This window comes from Mugil cephalus, chromosome 19, assembly GCF_022458985.1.
Source record: "Mugil cephalus isolate CIBA_MC_2020 chromosome 19, CIBA_Mcephalus_1.1, whole genome shotgun sequence".
Lineage (NCBI taxonomy): Eukaryota > Metazoa > Chordata > Actinopteri > Mugiliformes > Mugilidae > Mugil > Mugil cephalus.
The window spans coordinates 5,926,137-5,946,980 of record NC_061788.1 but is presented as its reverse complement, the minus strand read 5'-3'; the positions used below and the strand labels follow the sequence as shown (position 1 = coordinate 5,946,980).

The 20,844-nt window shown below is 46.2% G+C and overlaps 1 protein-coding gene across 2 annotated transcripts; it reads left to right on the top strand.

Moving 5' to 3' along the window:
• The first annotated feature begins 258 nt into the window (after positions 1–258).
• Positions 259–19,891, top strand: olfm1b (olfactomedin 1b). Of its 2 annotated transcripts, none has more exons than XM_047569459.1 (6): positions 259–748; positions 7,213–7,362; positions 8,055–8,210; positions 10,473–10,692; positions 13,928–14,034; positions 17,543–19,891. In XM_047569459.1, the coding sequence occupies exons 1-6, from the start codon at positions 683–685 to the stop codon at positions 18,215–18,217; spliced, it is 1,374 nt and encodes a 457-aa protein (XP_047425415.1). In that variant the 5' UTR covers positions 259–682; the 3' UTR covers positions 18,218–19,891. The 2 variants fall into 2 exon arrangements, with proteins under 2 accessions (XP_047425415.1, XP_047425414.1); XM_047569458.1 differs by lacking the exon at positions 259–748 and adding an exon at positions 5,190–6,063.
• Positions 19,892–20,844: the final 953 nt, after the last annotated feature.

The window sequence follows — 20,844 nt, the reverse complement described above, 5'->3', positions numbered from 1 at the left end:
TTCAGCAGATAGCGGCAATAACACGAGTCTTTACGTGTTTTTAATCAGATTTGTGTCTCTCCAACCAGTACATTTATGTGAAAGAATAAATTATTGCTGATATTTTTCAGGACCTGCCAGCAGAAAGCCTTTTTCCCCCCTCTCTCTCTGTCTTCTTGTGTTCCTGCCAATTTAAATCTCCCTCTCTGCGCGATGCAACTTCCGCTTTCAGCGCCATGGACAGCTCCGTCAGTCTCTCTCTTTTTTTTTTTTTTTTTTTTTTTTTCTCTCCATCGAGAGCTTATACGGCAGCTTGAGGCGGGGAGGTAAACTTTTGGCAATATCGGAGTGAAGGTTCGTAGCCGTCCATGCGAAAGTGTTTTTGCGCGCCTTCAGCCCGATGCTCGCCGTGGGTCCGTCGCAGCGATAAATACACGACCAGAAGGGGAGAGGCACCGAAGATAGGCTCCCGATATGAAATGAATATGCACAGAGACGATTCCGCGAAACAGATTTGCCGCTTTCTGCTCCCGGGCTGCTGAGGGATCAGGTAGTGACACTAATACTAATACTAAACACTAAAGAACCGAGCGGCTTGCAGCGCGTAAAGAGAGCCGAGAGGAAAGGACTGGCTGTGCGGGGGGACGCAAAGGGACTCGATCTGCATGTGAGACCGCTGGTCCACACACACCGGAGGCGAGAGATGCAGCCTGCGAGCAAGCTCCTGACTCTGATTCTCCTCATCTTCATGGGCACAGAACTCACCCAAGTAGGTGTTTGCTTTAAACGCCATTTTCCACCGCCTGTGTTTAAAAAAACAAGAAAGAAAGAAAGACAAAAAGCTAGAACCCGGGGGTTAATTGGATCCAGATCCGCTGAGAGATTACCCCGGTTACCTCGCGTAAAGAGCCCCGGTGAATTAGCCCTCTACCCCCGCTTAAACAGATTAACGGGTGGGATTACATGATGTTGAATGCATTGTGCTTGACGGGCGCGGATAGATCCAGCAGAGCCCCCCCATTCAGTGTCTCCACCGCCGGGGCTGACAAACGGGCCAAATATAGAGAAAAGATTGCATGATCGGTCAATTTCCTCATCAGCAAATGGTCCTATTCATCAGCCGCAGCGCTGCTCTAGAGCAATGAGTTGCCTACAGCTTTCTATTTAATAAAAAAAAAAGAAAGAAAGGAGAGAGAGAGAGAAAAGAAAAGGAAAGAAAATGGGCCATTATCGAACGCTGCTGCTCTTTAGTGGTGTAAACCCACAATCAAATGCAGCGGAGGGGGTTTTGAGCATGCTCAATGACCACAGTGAGTGGAAAGCATCCAGGAATCAGCTCAGAAGTATAAACAGATTAGTCCCAAAAAAAATAAATAAATAAAAAACGTGATTGCTTCCTGGAACTACTTTATCCTATGTTTAAAGTCCATTTGCAGCGCTGTGTACAGTAGCTGCTGTTGCATTAAGCTGATGCCTTTCATAAATGATGAGGAACATTAGGGTGTCATGGCAGTGACGGAGTGGGGAGTGGGGAGTGGGGAGGAAGGGGGGGAGTGGGTTTATTTACTGCCAGGCCCTGCCACCACCGGACTGAAGAATTTGATGATTTAATTGCCCTTGCTCAAGCACAAAGTCATATTTCATGGGCATCGCCGTAGTGTGAATCCAATTGTGGTTGGTAATTGGAAACAAAGAAGGGGGGGTGGCGGTGGTGGAAGGAGGGGAGGGGGGTGGTGGTTCAAATGTGGCGCTGAGGTGCTATCTATAAATTAATATCCGCTCCCAAGTGTATCTGTGATATACTCCCGAGTGACAAACTCAATAAAACGTGTTGGAAGTAGGTTGCTGCCTGCAAACCCTGCCGGCCCTGACAACCAATGTGTTAGAACAATATTGGCGTAATATAGCCTTGACAGAAATATGCCAGCAATTGATTTCCACAAATTTATGAGACATGTCGGCGCGCCGTGAACAGAACACTTTTTATTCAGAGAGCGGCGGCCCGGTTTTTGACATTCATTCGGAATTTGTCATTTGATCAAAGCTGTAACCTTACCCAAAGTTATTACCACTGTGAGTTTGTTTTGTTGTTTTTAATATTGAGGGAGCACGTTCCAGCCCGGGCAGCCCTATAATCTGAACCGGACAGAGAGTACAGTGCAGTGCAGCTGCAGAGTGCACAGAAATGCTGACACAATTTAACAATGAGGCTATTTGCACAGATTGATGGAAGCCATCAGTCAGAGTTGGTAGGAGGAGGAGGGGGTGGAAAAAAGGTTTCATTTAGAGTTTCATGACAGTTGGTTCTAGTCCTGGTACGCGCAGGTCAGAGCCCATGTTACAGAGACAGTGATTCTCTGATGGCCCGAGAGTGTGTGTCATCTGCTTGAAGGTAAGTCGATATTAGTCCACAGACTCGCCTGTCTGCTCCCCTCCAGGAGAACGGAAAGACAAGACACGCTGACAGCCTCTATTTATACTGCCTCTGCTATAGAAACCTACAGTACACTTGACTGTAAGGAAACCGAGGCCTCCACACATCTCACTTGGAAATCAGACAAAGACACTGAAAGGAGGAGGGCCTTTCACAGCCGGATCGGGAAAAAGGCCTCAACCTCTGACACCGAACAATGATGGCCGTATTTACCCGAGGTGCAGCTCTTTTTTATTAACATCTGGCCAGGGGAGCAGGGGGGAGAGACGCCTGATTAGTGGCACCTTCTCGTTCTTTAATTCTGCCCACATTCATTCACCTCCACCTCCCACCCCCCTCCTCCCTCCTCCTCCGCTGAGGGATTTATTCACCGACTGCCTGGTGTTCACACAGAGAAGAATAGTAAGCAGCCAGAGAGGCATCTGCTCTGCACCTAGTGGCTCCCACACGGCCGCAGGCCCACGTCCTGAAGCGCCTCGCCGACACCTGACGAAGCAGATGGTGGTGCTGCTGCAGTCGGCCCTTTGACGGCAACCTTAAAAGTGAAAAATAAAAATTTTACCGTAAGACTCCCGCGCACGTTCGGCTTTCAGTTTCCGCGTAGCTTGGACTTAGCGGCAACCGTCCTCGTTTGCATAAAACATCACCCCCGACACATCCCGCGATGCTCGAGTTTAAACTAAAACATTTCGAAGCGGTTTAGGGATGGGAAAAAAAAAAGAGAAGAAAACAATCTGGGTTTTATGCGAGAAACTGAGATGGAGTTGAGTTGAATTGCAATATGCGTGGTGTGATTGGCGGCTAAGGTTGGAGCTATTTATTATTCAGGAAGGCTGGCTGAGCGATGGAGCAAAGGAGGGGGGTGGGGGGGCGCTTAGAGAAAGTGAGCAGAAGAAGAGTAGGTGGAGGTACGGTGCATTTTGTAGTGCACTTGCTGGCTGGAAATGGGATTTTCAGTGCTTCATGAGCACTTAGTGCGCTGGCTCCTCGGCGTGGTAGTGTGGTTATCCCTCCGTAAACACGCGATAGAAAAATCTATGCGCTCTGCGCCGCCCCGGGCCGAGCTCTGTTTTTGAAGGATGAATGTTAAACTCTCAGATGTTTGTTTGCGAGTTCTGCAGCTCTAGTTTTCTTATGCTGATTATGTTCTGAGACATGAACTTGTTTGATGAAGTACACATTCACCTTTCACCTAGCCCCTATATATATATATATACTATAGGGGGAACTGGCTGTATAATTTAAGCATCTCTCTGGCACAGTCTTAAATATAAAAGCCTGTTGTATTTAATTCTGTAACTGATCTGATCCTGCAGACAGTTATAAAGTCCCAGAAGATGCTTAGTGCAATTCCAGTGAAACAGTACTTAATTTAGTCTCCATAAATCCCTCTTGACTTACTGTCTGTAAGTCGAATGACTGAATGATTGATAAGTTCTATAAATCCGTCACTTGTCCTGTCGCTCAAGATTAAAAGCTGAATCCGAAACTTCTGATCGCTTGGATCACCTGATCCGAGAGTCGAGTGGGGTCCCCGCTTATGAAGCCCAGACACAAACTCCATCCATTTGAAAGCTGTGCCATTAGGGACCCCTGCTGCGCTCTGCTGAACTGCGCCACATTACACAAGCCCCGGCCCGGAGAGGACAGCGGTGTGCGGTGGTGAGCTGACCCCTGCCAGTGCTTCACCGTAATCCGTGAAGCCGTCGCCGCCGCGAGCCGTCACCTCTGGGGTCAAAAACAAATGGAAATGATGAGGGAGAGGCCAGAGAGGAGGAGAGAGCAGAGACGGGAGGAAGACAGAAACACAAACCGTGCTTCCGTCTTTCAGATGAACCAGAGAAATGCATTATGGGGCTGACAGAAATAGCCGTGGGCTCGGGGCCTTTTCGTGCTATTCTGGGGGCCTCATGCATCATGCAGCACCACAATTTAGCCCCACAGGCTGGAGCATTAGCCCGCATGTCTGGTGATGGTGAAAAAGACTCGGGACGAATTCATTATTTATCCTGTCTTAACGTTAAAATAATTACGTGTAGTAGGTTAACAAATCATCCTCGAGCAAAATATGAACTGAACTTACGGTTTGAGCCCTCGTTACTATATACACCGATCAGGCATAACATTAAAACCACTGATACGAGAAGGAAATAACACTGACCGTCTGAAACTTTAACATCTGGCATTCATTTGGATGTTACTTAGACATGTAGCACCCACCTAGAGCAGACCAGATATCCCCCACCCCATAGCAATGACACTGATTGATGGCAGCAGGATGCAGACACACATACAAAATAAAAAAGGTTCAGGAAATATATATATGTATATACAAAAAAAAATAAAAAAAATCAAACAAATAAAAAAGAAAACGTGAAGAAAACACGAGGTGTGGCCTGGTCATATTGTTATGCCTGATCGGTGTATACGGTGCCTTTAAATGAAAATAAAATTACTGACACATCGGTTTAAAACGATGAATATCTTTTTAAAAAGTGAGATTAAAAAAAAAAAAAAATGCAGCCTCTTGAATTCCAAACGCGCCCTTTTTAATTCCAGCAACGCCAAAATCGGCTGCACGATGGCGCCAGAGACTCACAAATTAAGACCTCAGCCTCTTTTTTTCCTCCTTTTTTTTTGAACTGAGTGTCAAAACAATATATCAACAGCCCTTCCACCCCACTGCCACACCGATGCGACATCCAGGGGGGTCTGCGTATTTTGACACACATGTGTCTGCAAAGTCGTGCGTTGCAGTGATTGTTTTGTTTGTTTGGTTGGTTGGTTTTTCCATGGCAAGTTTTACCATGCATTTGCCAGGGAGTCTTGTCTCCTTCTGGGGCAGAAAGTAATGTGTGCTATAAATAGTCCCGTCAGTATCATTGTCAGTGCGCTGCTCATTGTCTTGGACAGTCAGTGTCATTGTCGGAGGCGCTACGGGCGACTCAGGCGCATTCCCACATATTATCATGAACGGAGCCCAACCTGGCTGACATCATTGCGTCTGGCGATATAGATAGATCCGTAGTACCTCCTCCTTTCTCCTCACATCCATTTGGAGCCGCCTGCGTGTGTAGTCAGTGGCACTTAATCACAGAGCGCACCAAGGAAGGAGGCGGACCGTCGGGCGTGAACGAAATAGTACGGGTGAACCGGAGAGGCGTCAGTGAGCGGGACAGCGCGGAAAGAGGAGCTATCCAGGGGACGCTTTTCAGCAGCCGCTCTTGGGTTTTCTCCGATTTTTTTTATCCCTCGCTGGATCAGGCGTTGTAGTTTCATCTCCGTCCCGCTCATCTGGTTTCGCTCCCCTCCCCTGCACCGCGTCCGACTCGTTCGCCGCCAGCGCTTCCTTGGAGATGTCCAAAAAACGACCAGCCGAGCCGGAGTCCCGGGTGAAACATCATCAAGCAGCTCTGGGCAACATGACTCGCCTCCCCGGTTTCTCCCCGGAGTCTGTAGAATGAAGACGGCTTGAGTAAAGTCCAGAGCAGAGCGCAAAGATGTCGGTGCCTTTGCTGAAGATCGGCGTCGTGCTGAGCACCATGGCGATGATTACCAACTGGATGTCGCAGACCCTCCCCTCCCTGGTGGGGCTCAATACCACCAAGCTCACGGCGGCGCAGGGAGGGTACCCAGACCGGAGCACGGGAGTAAGTTCCACACATTTCCTGCGCCTGGTTGCAATTGCAATTAAACCCCCGTTCCAAAGATAGGCGACGTATGCGCTCTTGAGTGCGTTTGGTTCACAATTTAGAGCAGAAACCTTTGCCATGGCCGTGCGTCCGCAAAAGTAAAAGACTTGGACAGGCATCATATGGGTTTTATGTTGCTCCAGCTGCCACTGTTGCTGCTACTGCATCTGTCTGCACCAAGTGGAAAGTTAACATTTTTTTTATGATATAAAGAAGTGTTGGAAAATTACAGGATTCTCACAAGAAATATGAAAGCCTGTGTGTCCTCTGAAGCGGCGGGAGTCTTCATTCTTGCTTTTACGATGTGTGTGTGTGCGTGTGTGTGTAGAGTAGAGTCAAGGGTAGGCTTCTGGCACACTCGGCTTTCTTTCCGTGCCACGGATAATGATGTAAGCGCGAAGCTGTTGAAATAAAAGAGCCATGTATGTGAAAAGCCATATCTCATATCAGTGAATTCACCGATCTGATCTGATCTGATAAGGCGATGCTCATATGTGCTGGTTTTGAGACGCGTCGTGCATCTTTAAATACGCACGACTGGCTTTTCATTTCCTCCCTTTTTTTAGACCTTTTAGAGTGAGTCCTACAGAGAGGACAGGCGCTGGGGTGGTTTTCTTTTTCTTGTCAGCACATCTTTTGCTCGACACCCGTAGCTGAGTGACAGTCCAATTGCTCCTGTTGGATCCGGTGAAGCCCCTCCTTCCCTCTAATTGAAACAATCAGCAGGTCTGTCCAGTGGCTTTATTTAATCGCTGATGCCATAGTGAACATCTTCTCTCTTTCAGTCTTATCTTGCCTCCTCTCTTGGGAGGAGGAAAAAAAAGAAGAATTCCTGATGTCATTGATGCCACACGTTACACCAGGCGGTTTTTTATTGGCTGCTGTTCTCCCTTTATGCTGATTTGATAGTGTGATAGTACAGAGTGGGTGGAGCCTCGCGGTTCTGCTGTGGTGTTCAAAAGGTGATAAATACTCTGCAGCTTTAGCATCAAGCGGGCATAAAAATGGCAAATAACAGCACAAGACAAGCGCAGCGACAAAATGTCACGCTCTTCCTCCGGCATCTCATCTTTTTTTTTTCCTCCCTCTCCCCTCTTTCGTATTCAGGTGTTGCCAGCAAATCCAGAGGAGTCGTGGCAGGTGTACAGTTCAGCCCAGGATAGCGAGGGGAGGTGTGTCTGCACTGTGGTGGCGCCCCAGCAGTCCATGTGCTCACGGGATGCCCGCACCAAACAACTGAGGCAGCTGTTGGAGAAGGTAATTATCGGTTACACTCTTCGGCAACGCTCCAGCAATCAGAGTCTCGCCTTCCCTCCTTTTGCCCGTTTCCCCCGGTCAAAGACATGCGAACACACAGTCTTACCTGTGTTTGTGGTCTTCCAATCACTCCACTGCCTGTTGGACAAGAATAGAAATCATGCTCCTAATGAGCTCCCTGGAAACCCAAGGCATCACGGGAGGCAGCCATACACTGACTCTCTGTGAGTTTCTATACTCCGTAAACCCAGAGCAGCATGATGCAACCCAGCTCAATGGTCGTGGACTGGGAGCTCAGGCAACACATTTATGTAAAGCTCCATTTTATGCAAAGACATTCTAAAAAAAAAAAAAAAATGCGGATTAGATCTCCGATTCGCTCGAGCAGCCAGAACGTAGAGGCATCAACAGATCTTTCCCTGAATAAACAGAGGATGAGCCAAGTTGCCGTAGTTTCTGGACCAAAACAGTTTTGCACAAAAACAAATGTCTTAACAGTATGCATTTTACACTTGCACCATGTGTCTGAGGCCCCTGACTAGTTGGCCTGATGTCAGAGTTTGTGAATCACCCGCGAGAACAACAGCGCCAAGCCAACGACAACAACATATTGAAAGTCTGCTGTGTTTTCTCTGCATCGCATGCTCTAATTACACCACGTGAAATTTTTTTATTTAATCACGGCACGCCAGGTCCAGAACATGACCCAGTCCATCCAGGTGCTGGACCAGCGCACCCAGAGGGACCTGCAGTACGTAGAGAAGATGGAGGTTCAGCTCCGCGGTCTGGAGACCAAGTTCAGGCAGGTGGAGGAGAATCACAAGCAGAACATCGCCAAGCAATACAAGGTACGGAGATGGTCCTTGAGCCATTGACCCCACCGCCCATCCCTTCACAGCCGCTCCGTAGCTCATTAAAAACAACCTGATCCATTGTGTCTTTCCATCGCGGAGATGCTTCAGAATCGCCATACTGCATACCAAGAAATCCATAACGCATGCATAATTAAAGAGGTCAAATAAAGGGATACATAAACTCAGCCACAATGATTCATATCACTATTTCACACCACCTCACTCAGTGGAACTACGCAGGCTGATTAAGTCCTAAATCACCTTGGAAACAAGGACATATTTCATCAGATGTTCTTTAAGTCGCTGTGACATGTTGCATCAACTCGGTGCGTCCCGTGAACACTGAGCACATGGGACACACTGAGCTGATAACATTCAGCAGACAGTTTTCTGAGAGGTTCACTATACAAAACTAAAATGAAGCCATTTTGGATTTTTCTGAATAGGGCAGTTTGAATTTTGCGAGGGGCTTTTGGCACAGTGACCAAATTATAGTTATTTTCACAGAAAAATCTGAGCTGCAGCTACAGTTGTTATTGATTAGCATGCTAATTATGAGTTATTTGTCCAGAGCAGGGGTCTTCAATGTTGTTCAGGCCAAAGACCCCTACTCTTATATGTGTTCTATGTTAAATTTGGGCTAGTGCTGTTTATAAATATACATTATTGTTATCATTTGGCATTTAATATTAAGCCATCCCTTATCCCTTTACTAAAATGTGTAGGATTCATGTTAATGTGTAATTAAAGAAATTTTAATTTGTGAAAAAAAATATATAAAAAAATGTCTAATCAACCAAAGATTTTGTGCAGAGGTACTGCACCCCCGTGCAGTACCTCTGCGAACCCCCTAGGGGTTGCGGACCGCCTGTTGGAGACCTGTGCTTTAGAATATTTCAAGAAATAGTAAAGAGAAGTAGTGTGGTTTTATCAGATTTTGAATTAAAACGATTTAGGAACTAATCAGCGAACGAAATAGCTTACATTCATATTTCTGTAGTCAACTAACTGAACTCAATATAGGATGAAAGTTTGGGAATAAATCTGTCAAAACCTTAATACACGAAGAGAAACTTTTTGAAAATTGTTCTGTAATTTTGCTGCAGAGTCAGTTCGGACGAAGCCAAACCTTAATTGCACATTAAGTGCTCAGCCCTGTTAGCTCACACAGAGTGCAAGTACATTGTTACTGTTAGCAAAAGCTGCTTCAGCGTCCATACCATCTGATACATTTCTGTGTTTTAATGTCATCTGATGCATGCTCAGAGGAAAACCTCACGCCGCCAGCGCCACATCCAGTGCACGTGCGCAAATATATTCCTGTGAAGTGCTTATACTAAAGTGTGTGTGCGTTTGTTTGTTTGTTTGTGTGTCTGCTAGCTAGGTTAGCGAGCTCTAGCCCCTGTCAACAGTTTGTCGTTTTCTTGCTTGCAGGGCTAACTTTAAGACATGTAAAGAGAGCCACAGGGAAGAAGAGGCAGGTCAATTCCAGATTCCCCTGAACTGGGCAACAGTACTGAGAGCATTTGGGCGTCAAACAGTTAATTTACCTTTTAGCACCATTAAGACTAAGAAACCCCCACCCTTCTCCCAAACCAACCCACCACTGATCTCTTCCTGCATGTTACTGCTGTCAAAGTTTTCCATCTAAAGGCTTTTTTCAAACGTAAATACATTTATTCTTATTCTTATTAATTGCTGTTATTCGTTTTATTTTTTCCTTTGGCTTTTGTCTATGCATATTTGGTTACTCAACAAATCTATACGTAAAACTATAGACGTAAAATTCGAGACACTTTGTTGTGTGTGACATGTAAAAGCATGTAACCCTTAATACGATGTTGCATTTTAAACGATGATGACCAATAAAGAGCTTTCCCAATTGTTGTCGGTGTACAGAGGGCTTGCTTTTTAACGGCTGGTCACTGCCGGGGTGGGGAGAGGGACGGAGCCACAGGCTCTGCTTGTCCAGCGGGGGTGGAGAATATTTTCTTGGGTTTGTTTTTGCTCCGACACACACACCTGCACAGACAGCACACGCCAGCTGCTCACACACACCCAGCACTGAACACCGGACATGAACGGGAGCGGGGGGGGGAGAGACGGGGTCGTCATATGAGTGAAGAGTCAGGATAGAGTTAGAGTAGCCAGGCTCAGACAGGTGTTTTTTACTTTCCTTTCCTTTTTCTTTTATGGACAGCGGGTCTTCCTTTTGCCGCGCATGACACTCAACCGAGCTTATTCTAATCCTTTCAGGCCATAAAAGCGAAAATGGAGGAGCTTAGACCGTTGATACCAGTGTTGGAGGAGTACAAAGCCGATGCCAAATTGGTATTGCAGTTTAAGGAGGAGGTCCAGAATCTGACGTCAGTTCTAAGCGAACTTCAGGAGGAGATGGGGGCCTATGACTACGAGGAGCTCCACAACAGAGTGTCAAATCTTGAGGAGAGACTCCGAGCATGCATGCAAAAATTAGGTAGGCACAGAAAGTTGTTGGCACACACTCCTTGCTTCAGACATGTGCACGCACAACAACAACACCCCCCCCACACACAAACACACTGACTCGCCGGATGCCGTGACCGGGGGTCAGGCGGCACGGATGCCTCGATATGCAGAACATGACAGGAACATGACGAGTGGCCGCGATGCTGTACCACTCAAATGCACATTTCACAGTAACATACAACCCTCATGATGATATGTCACGGTTCTGGTTTGTGTTTGTGACTACACACATGCTTTTTCCAGTTACACGCCAGTAAATTCTATAACTTCTGTACATTATTTGTGCAAAGAAAGCTTAATTTTTAGTATATGTGTATATAAATATAATTAAACAAACACAGGCCTATGGATAGAACGCAGATGAAGAGAGCTGCACAACCGATGTATCTCAGCACAGTCTTATCTTTGCTTTTAGCCCCTGTCTCAGTCTCTTCACACCTCTGTCACAGCCTACGGTGCTAATAGATGCACACCCACACTGCAGTGACTAAGATATATTACAAGCGCAGAGACACTTACACGCGGCACATCACGGGTATATTGTGTCCCTGTTTCGAGTTATTCACAGTGCAAAATGACAGAAAGGGTAAAAAAACAAAAAATAAATCAGGGTTTTTTTTTCTTACATTCCCCACTGTTCTTTTTAGGATTTGGATTGTAGTTTAATCCAGTATAAAGACAAGTAGCTAATCTCAGCGCACCAGTTGCTTCTCCTGTTTATCCATGCGCACACAGTTGTGTTATTTATTTATTTATTTACCTTTTTTCCACTTATTTGCCACCTCCGCTGCTGCTAACCCGCTAAGCCCGGAGCAGGAGTCTCTTCCGTGCTTTCGCTCCCAGTTCAGTGCCGCTCCACACACACGCACACATCTGCGGTCAGGCTGCTAAAGATAGGAGAGCAAGGCACCTGCGGGAGTTACTTAATGTTTGCGTGTGTGTGTGCGCGTGCGCGTGCGCACGCACGCAAGATCAGATGAGATAAAGGCGAGGTCACCCGGCGAGAGACCGGCTCAGGCAGAACAGAGGGTGGCTATTCCTTTCAACTTCACACGAATGCGGAGGCGCCCGCGCACAGTGCACACAAACACACTCCGGTGCGCTCCCGCTACTGAGATTAAACTCGCGAAGGTCACCGGGCGCATTTGCATCAGAGGAACAACAACGGCGAGGGAGGCAGAGCGAGGAGTGGGCCGCAGGAATTTTCAGCGCCGAATAATAGAGATAGAGAGACGGGGGGTGGGGGGGACGCTGATAGGAGCTTTGTGCCGGGAGGGAGAAAAGAGTGATGAAGTGAAGGCGGGCGGGGAAAGTGAAAGAGAGTAACTAGGGTCCCCACAGAGCTGTCCTTCAAGCTGTTTTGTGCCGGAGAGACTAACAGCCCAGCGGCTGCAGGGACACAATGGCCATCGATCAAGAGGACATGCCAGCTTGCTGGGCAATAATCAAATAAATAAATCACCCCGTGTTGTGCCCCAGCGACGTCGAGGCACGGGGCTCCAGGCAAATCCACACTGAAAATCTGATGAATGGAGCAGGAAGGTCACTGCAGCCTGCTCCGTTTTCTTCTTCTCCTTCTTGTTTCATCTGTAACAGAACAGAGTTGGAATAATTCTCTCATTACAAGCCGCCTCTCCTGCCCCGTCTTCATTTTCCATCTCCCTCGCCTTAAGTAAAGAGTAATTGGGTTATTACAGCTCGGATGTTGTTTTTATAGTTTCCGCCGTGATTCCTAAAGGTAATAACGACGTCGCGCTCATCAAGTTAAGCGCCAACATCTGGGAGCGCGGAGGCATCTCAGGAAAGCAGTCGAGACGAGGGAGGGAGCGCAAGCCCCCCGAAAGATTCGGTAAAGCGCGCCTCTGTTCGTGAATGATGAAGCCGGTGGCATCTTTAAATATAATATTAATCAGGTGAGTTTAGTTCTCGGAAACCAGCAGGTTTCGTCCCGATTTAATTCTTACGACTAATTGGCGCGCGTGACATCATGCTCCATCCAGCTGAGCGCCTCTCCGCTTACTTTTAATAATAAATAAAGATTTCAAATGTGAAAGAAGGAAAGCAGAACTTTTAAAATCATCTAGGAGCCTCCTGAAGCGAGTGCCCTATCTACATCCTGACTTTTTTTCCCCCCATTACGTTTTTTTCCATTTGCTTCAGTCCAGGCAAATTCAGGCCAAACGAGGATTAGGCCCCGTGTGCATCTCCAGAGCCTTCAGCAGTCTGTCGTATAGCGGCGGTCCGATCTAAAGACGGAGGCCCTGATTAGGGAAAAGAAATAAATAAATCAATGGCCAATGCATTGCTGTGCTTTCTAATCCCACTGAGGATTACGTAACGGACTCACCCCCCCTAACTAGATATAGTAGATGCTGATCACGTGACCGTGTGTTTGTCTCCCTGGGCGGCGAGGTGCGATGCCCACGCACATTCTCGAAGGCACGACATATGCTGCACGTGGACACACAAACACACACACACACACACACACACAAAAAAACCCCACAAGTTTCTTTATGTAAGTGTAAGAAATATGCGACCGCTAACGTACGACTGCAAACAGAAGCTGCTCGGGAATGACGAAGACAGAACGGGTTAATGACTGAGACACCGGGAAAGATGCTAATGAAGACCCTCAAACGAGCCCTCGTCACAGCCCTGCTCTTTAAATTAGCTCATCAGAACGACTCATTGCGTTCGCGTGACAGATTGAACTCGTCGCCTAATTGAGCCTCTGTGAAATAACGCCTGATAAATAAAATCGAACCGGTGCACGGTTTCGGTTGCGGGCCTCGCGAGCGGCGACTCTCGCTTAGAGGGCGAGCGTTAGTCCGGCCGGGCTTTTCGGTCAGCGGCCCGGCGTTAGTTTTGTCAAATTCACATTAACACCTCAATCAACACTAATTAACAAGTAGCGCGAGGCGCACACGGGCGCTCCCTTTCCTGTTCTCTCTTCCTCTCACTTTTCTCACACGTCCACGCAGAGAGAGTGGAGCCGGCTTTGGCATGTGCGAACTGAATAATGAGCACCTCTTGTTCAGTCCATCAGCACAGAGAGAGAGAGAGAGAAAGGAGAAAGAGGAAAGAGGCAGAAACATGGCAACGGAGCTGGGCGTGAGCTTCCTCGTATCTCGGGGGCAGATTCATTTAAGGTTTTGTTTAGCTGCCTCTAGACATTCCCGTGTCACTTCTCTACCCTGCAGCGTGCGGCAAGCTGACGGGCATCAGCGATCCCATCACCATCAAGACGTCCGGATCCAGGTTCGGCTCCTGGATGACTGACCCTCTGGCGCCCGAGGGAGACACTCGGGTATGTACCACCGCACACAGTCACACAGCGTGGATCTCCTCCCGGTATGATGTGCGATTCGTTATTTATCACCAAACTCCTGGTCTTGACTTACTTTTCGATCCGAAAGTTTTAGCAGATTGTTTGTCATGTGGCAACAATTCAGGATAAAAAAAAAAAAAAAGAGTTCTCCTTCAAAGGGTGGTGGGCACAGTGAAGTCAGCTGTTGAACCGTTGTGAATGGGGTCTTGTGCAAACTTTACCTTAGTTACACCTAAAAAATCTATATCACTTTTAAGTGTAGGCTATATTTAGAAAAATATCTTTACCTTGCAGTCAGACGGTCCTTTTTCCGGCTGGGAACCGAAGCCGTTATATCGATCTTTAAAAAGCCACCGAACTCCATTGACCAAAGCTGTAATGTTATTCACAGAACATGGGATATGGCTACACTATGGATAAGTAGTTCATAAAACACCACTTCAAAGCAATCAAACTATCACTTTAAAGCTTCTGCGATGGGGTATTTTAATATTAATAGTAGATCAAGTGAAAAATGAGATGGCGCACTTGGAAAGTCATTTCCTGTGTCTGTGTCTTACTCTAAAGTAAGTGTTTTCATTCCAAACTTTAACACAGACTCTTTCACCTCCACGGGCTTCAAATTAAACGTCGGGCCAATTTTTTCTGAAGCTGACTTTCTGGCGGTACACTGGTATTTTTTTTATGAAAACAGAGTTTGTTGAAGACCTGTCTGAGTCTCATCAGTGCACTTGTGGGATCTTTCAGATATCTGAGAACAAGACATGAAAGCAAGCTACAATTTATACATTTGTTGTGGACCTACATTGGTATTAAAACACAGAAGAACTTATTACAGACCCATAATAAATTCATTGCCCATAGATATATACACGTCCATTGGAACAATGCGTCAACACGGCCGCCATCTTGGACAGGGGGGAAGCTGTGTCCACTGACCGTATTAGTCAATGGAGACAGAGGTCTATCAATGATTAAACTTATCATAACTCACTGAATTTTCAGCTGATTTTTAATCTGTTTGGTTTATAATAAATGTCAGACATATTTATGACTCAGTATAGATTGGTTGAATCAAAGCTGCAGACAATGTGCAACACAATTGAAAAGCTTCTAGGTCAAATAATATATAACAATAAAAATACAGCAAAAGAATAACATATTTAATAATAATACAATAGAATTTATGATATAATAATCAAAATAAAACAAGATACCATTACAGGAAGAGTATGTGTGAAATAACACATTATATAATAATGTTAATGTTTTATGTATATTTGAAACTGATAGATGATTAAGGAACAACATGGCCTACTTAGTACAAGTACAGTGGCTTATTTCTAAGTGTCGCTTTCATCATCTCACTGATGTCTTACTAACAAAGACATCTTTTGCTTTCTCATCCTTACATAAGCTAGTAATACGATACGGTAGTTTCATTTACGTTAGCTTTAGAGATGCATCTAATTCAACACGTTCATAACCAGTTACATAATATAAAACATCTTCCCACTTATGATATATTCCCTGTTGCTTGGATTCTTTCACATCCGTAAGCAGCACAAAAGTCTGGCATTATAGTGTCAGTCTGAACCCCTGACCAAGATGGCGGCCGCGTGTCGTAGGACTTCAGGAAGCTAGCTGCTGCCCTTTTTGTTTTGGCTTTCTAGCTACCCTGTGCTAGTTACCAGTTAGCTCTAACGTTGGCTAGAGGCCTTTCAGACTGGGATCCAAAATCAAAAAGGCAGAAGCACCTGTTAAGCTCTCATTAGAGAGGAAGACTATCCCATTTCATGCTATTAGCATGTAAAGCTTGTAAAGTGTCTTCTTCTGTGTTTGAGCTTCTTTGAGCATGCAGCTGCTCAACACCCAAAGAGTCAGTTATTCCTCTGTTAACGTGTCCATCATGCCAACACCGATTTGTGGGTTTTGCAAACTGCAGAAAATTAATCTGCAGCAATTTCGATCGATTAAGTCATTGATCCCCCAGTTCCAGCTTCTCTAACAACACTTTTTTGTGTTTCTTCCATTAGTAATCTGAATATTATTGGGGCTTTCAACGAGCGGTGAAACAAATACAGTAATCTGCGTGTGTCAATATGGTGTTGTTGCATTATTAATTAGTTTCAGACACTCACAGCTTGATAAGCACACTGGATTATCTCCTTCATGTGGTGATATAGGTACCTGAAGATCAGCAGTTCCAACAGTCTGCTTGAATATAAAGTTCGAGCCGACCTTGGTTGCACTCAACTCTCCCAGTGAACTCTGGTGACAGTCTGTGTTAACCGGTCATTGTTGTTTTAGAAGGTGGTTGCATTTGATCTGCCTTGGCTCGGTGAACGGGCCTGCAGTCATGACTAAAACTCATTAAAATGAAATGCCGGGGATAAATCTAAACAGTTTTAACGTGGAGCGGCCCGGCCGAGGCGAGGGGATGGGAGGGGCGAGGGAGGGAGCTGGAAATAAAGAAAGTTTATTTGTCTGCTAAACTTGAACATGCTCTTTCCGCTCCGGCTTTATGGGGCGCATTAATAACAGACAGCGCTCTCAATTTCACGTAGGGGGTAAAGGGAGGAATCAGCAGTATCCAGGACACTGGCTCGCGTAAAACGTACGGTTACGGTTGCTCCTCCTGACGGATAACTGTTTTGACAACGCGGGCTGCATAATCTTGATATTTTAAAAAACTTCTCATCGGCATTGGCGAAGCTTTCTGCTGACTAAGATTTTATTTAGCATACTGTAAGGCAACTTTTTTCTCTCTCTTTTTTTTTTTTTTTGTTGAAACTAATACATTTTGAGCAGAACACATGAAAGATGTGCTGCGTTGTCAAAGAGCCGAAACGGGAGCCTGAGCGTAATTGGCGGGAGCAGACAGGCCCGCTCCGCTTCTTTTTATCTCTCGCCTTTGTTTTTCCCTTTTAAAATTATTTATTTATTATTTATTTTTTTGTCCCTGTGAGACCTGTTTCCTTGATGTGAATCATTTTTTAAGTCAATCACAGCGGCGCATGGGACCAGGTAGGAGAAGGGCTTTCGGGTGAATCGGCCCCACTGTGTCTGAGGAAGTGTTTGAGCCTCCAGTGGCTGCGAAACGAGAGCTCTCTGCCCATCGCCACGGGGGCCAGCAGGAAGCTGGGTCAAAGCAGCTGAGACGGGCCTTTTATCTGGAATGATGGGCATTATCCCCGCGGGGCCAGGCGCATGCCACCCTGCTGCTGTCTTTCCTGACTGTTTGCATTCAGAAGCTCGAGGAGCTCGGCTTCAGCCCGCTCCTCGAGCGAGTCTCGGCGCTAACTTAATTGGGTTGCTTGTTGACAGCGTGATTTGATTTATTCCGCGTGTGATCTGCATGCGAGATTCTGATGTTCGCCGAGGCACCCCCGACGAACGGCGATGACAGGGATTTCTAGCTCTGACTGAAGCCCGTGCCGTGCGCGATTCTAATCCCTCCCTCTGTTTCATGTCACACGCTGCTCAGGTCTGGTACATGGACGGTTACCATAACAACCGCTTCGTGAGGGAGTACAGGTCCATGCAGGACTTCATGACGTCGGACAACTTCACGTCCCACCGGCTGCCCCACCCGTGGTCGGGGACGGGTCAGGTGGTCTACAACGGCTCCATCTACTTCAACAAGTTCCAGAGCCACGTCATCATCAAGTTCGACTTCCGCACCTCCTCCATCAGCAAGTCCCGGCAGCTCGACTACGCCGGCTTCAACAACGCGTACCACTACGCCTGGGGGGGCCACTCCGACATCGACCTGATGGTGGACGAGGGGGGCCTGTGGGCCGTCTACGCCACCAACCAGAACGCTGGCAACATCGTGATCAGCAAGCTGAACCCCAACACTCTGCAGATCGTCAAGAGCTGGACCACCAACCACCCCAAGAGGAGCGCCGGCGAGTCTTTCATGATCTGCGGCACGCTCTACGTCACCAACGGCTACTCGGGAGGCACCAAGGTCTACTACGCCTACTCCACCAACTCCTCCACGTACGAGTACATCGACATTGCCTTCCAGAATAAGTACTCGCACATCTCCATGCTGGACTACAACCCGCGTGACCGCGCCCTCTACGCTTGGAACAATGGCCACCAGGTGCTCTACAACGTCACGCTGTTCCACGTCATCCGCTCGGAGGAGCTGTAGCCGCGGAGATGGATTTAAAACCGTAAATGTCGTCCGTGTAGAAAATCTCACTATATACAAAAAATATATCTGCGAAAGAAAAGACTCTATGGCAAGACTATTCTATTTATAGTATCAAAGAAGCGAGAAGAGAGACTGCATCAACGATGAATGCAAACGTGGACTGAATGTGCATAAATAAAAAAAAAATATCTCAGATTGAAGGGTTTCATTCCAAAATATAAACTATTTATTAAAGCAAATATATATATATATACACATATATATATAAAATGCTATATCGGTTAAGGTCCGAGGTGATTGTCAGAAAAACAAAACTGTTTTGTAAATACAGGCTGAAATCCGACTTTAATGTCATTTTAATAGCCGCCATCCTTTTGTTAGAGGTTATTTCATTTTGGAATGAAACTCTTTGATCGTTTGCCGTGTAGAAAATGATTGTAAAAGTAGAGCATATATCAGATTCAAAACAAAAAAAAACTAACAAAAAAGAGTAAGAACAGATGCCAAAAAGAAAAAAAAAGAGAATCATCACGCCTTTTTTTTTTATATAACAGAATATCAACATAAGCTCATTCCTTGAGGCTCCGGTTCTTCTGCCAAAAAAAAAAAAAAATAATAATAATGATAATAATAATCCTCCCGGCTGAACTTTTCTTTTGGTCAACGGGGATCCAGAAAGAAAGACTGTCGTTAATAAACTGTCGGATCCCCGGGTCCCATGAACTAAAGTCTAGGAGGAGGAGGAGGAGGAGGAGGAGGAGTCTAGTGGGACGACTGGCTAGCCTAATGGGTGCGGCCTGTCATATCAATATCGTTTTTATCAAGTTCAGTAGCAAATCAAAAGTCTGTAGAGAACAACAATAACACCCACTAAAAGACCTGAAGGCACTGACTGTTGACAGCGCTGTTGTTTGACATAATTTTTTCCTGTGTTGGTGACTATGTGTGAAAAAGCCTTTCTTTGCATGAGTGTTTTTCTATCACTCCGGTCTGCTCTTCTGAATGTCTTTTGCTGTAGTGTAGTATCTTAAATAAAAAAAGGGGAGGTAGACGGATAGGGATAGGGTAGTGTGTGCGGGAGGGGGAGCGGGGGGAGGGGTAACAACGTGGAACACCTTTTTGGGATTTGAGGATCCGCGCCGATATTCACTTTTCTTTCCGTGCCCCTTTTCGTTCGGTTCCCTGTTTTGTTCGTTTCGATTTCTTTGCGAACTTTTAATTTATTTATTTATTAAATGTTCTTGTATCACTGTAACTGTTGGCACCGTTTCTGCCTCTGTATTTGTTTATTCGGACTGCGTGGGCGGAATCTATCTCGCTCACGTCTATCCGAAGAAGAAGAAGAAGAAAAAGACAACAACAACAAAAAAAAAATCAAACAAGAATGTATCAAGTATTGTATCCCGATCGGAGCCTGGTCTTCCTATCTTCGATTCACATCATGCGCCTGCAGTAGGGAGAGGTTTTTGTTAGAGGATAATCCTGTCTCATGTCATGTATCCCCGCCGTCCCCCCACCCCCACCACCCACTGCTAGCGAAGGATAATGCTATTTAAATGTATACCCTTGCCGAAGACAAAAGCTTTTCACTCTTTTTGCGCTTTGCTGGACATGTGTTGTATCTGAGATGAGATAGTTAATGATTCGTGTCAATAAAACAGAGAAATCTGACACTCGGATTTGCTGCCTTTTAGAAAAAGCCGGGAGCACTTAGCGCACGACTCTTCGTATGGAAATCACTTTTTACGCCGGGGCTAATGCTCTTAGTTGCCGCCTTTTGGGTTATCCGGTGGTAAAGCTTACACAGAGCAATCACTGTTGATTGTGAGAAAAGGGCATTTTCAGACCACGTGATGTCGTCATTCAGTGTTAAGGCAGGAAATATACATGTTCTTCCTCTTCCTATTCCTCTTCCATAAGGGTATATTCAACAGTTTAGCCTGCTACACCCAGACTAGTAGCTCACAGTGGCTAATGTCAGCAAACTTTACCTTGACTGTCAATTAATCTTGATTTATACTTAGATGCGTTGCAGCCTCTAGTGTCCTACACAGTTCAGAGCATTAATACTCATTTGCACTTGTGGGTCTGGATCGTTCTTTAATTACGCGCACTAATACGCTAGCAGACAGGTGGGTTGTCTGGTGAGTTTCTTTGTGTACTTAACCCTTCAGAATTACTGTAACTCACTGTGGTTTGCGCTATTGACAAAATTTAAAGTGTGTCTGAACGCTGGGAAGTGGTGCTTTTGTCTGGAAGACCTTCGTGACGTCTCAAGGGTAGAACTAACTTTGTTTTTTACCAACAAATTCCTCCAAACAACTCTCTCTTACTGGGGACCCCTGGGTTTTGCGTTGCTCCCCAACCTGCAGCCGACAGCAGCGGTGCGTCATCATTACCGTAACGTCCATCCGTGAGTTACGGTAACACCATACTCTGCGAGAAACGACAACTTCATTCTTGTTCTCAAGGCGACTCCGGGGAAGTACTCGTAGCGCGCTGTCACGGCAGCGCGCTACGAGCGCTAAGCATTGTGGGAGATGCGGGAAACGGACTACGAGATGCACTTTTCTCATTCTTTACAGATGTCGGTCAGTCGTTTTGAAGGCCGAGTCCGCCGGATC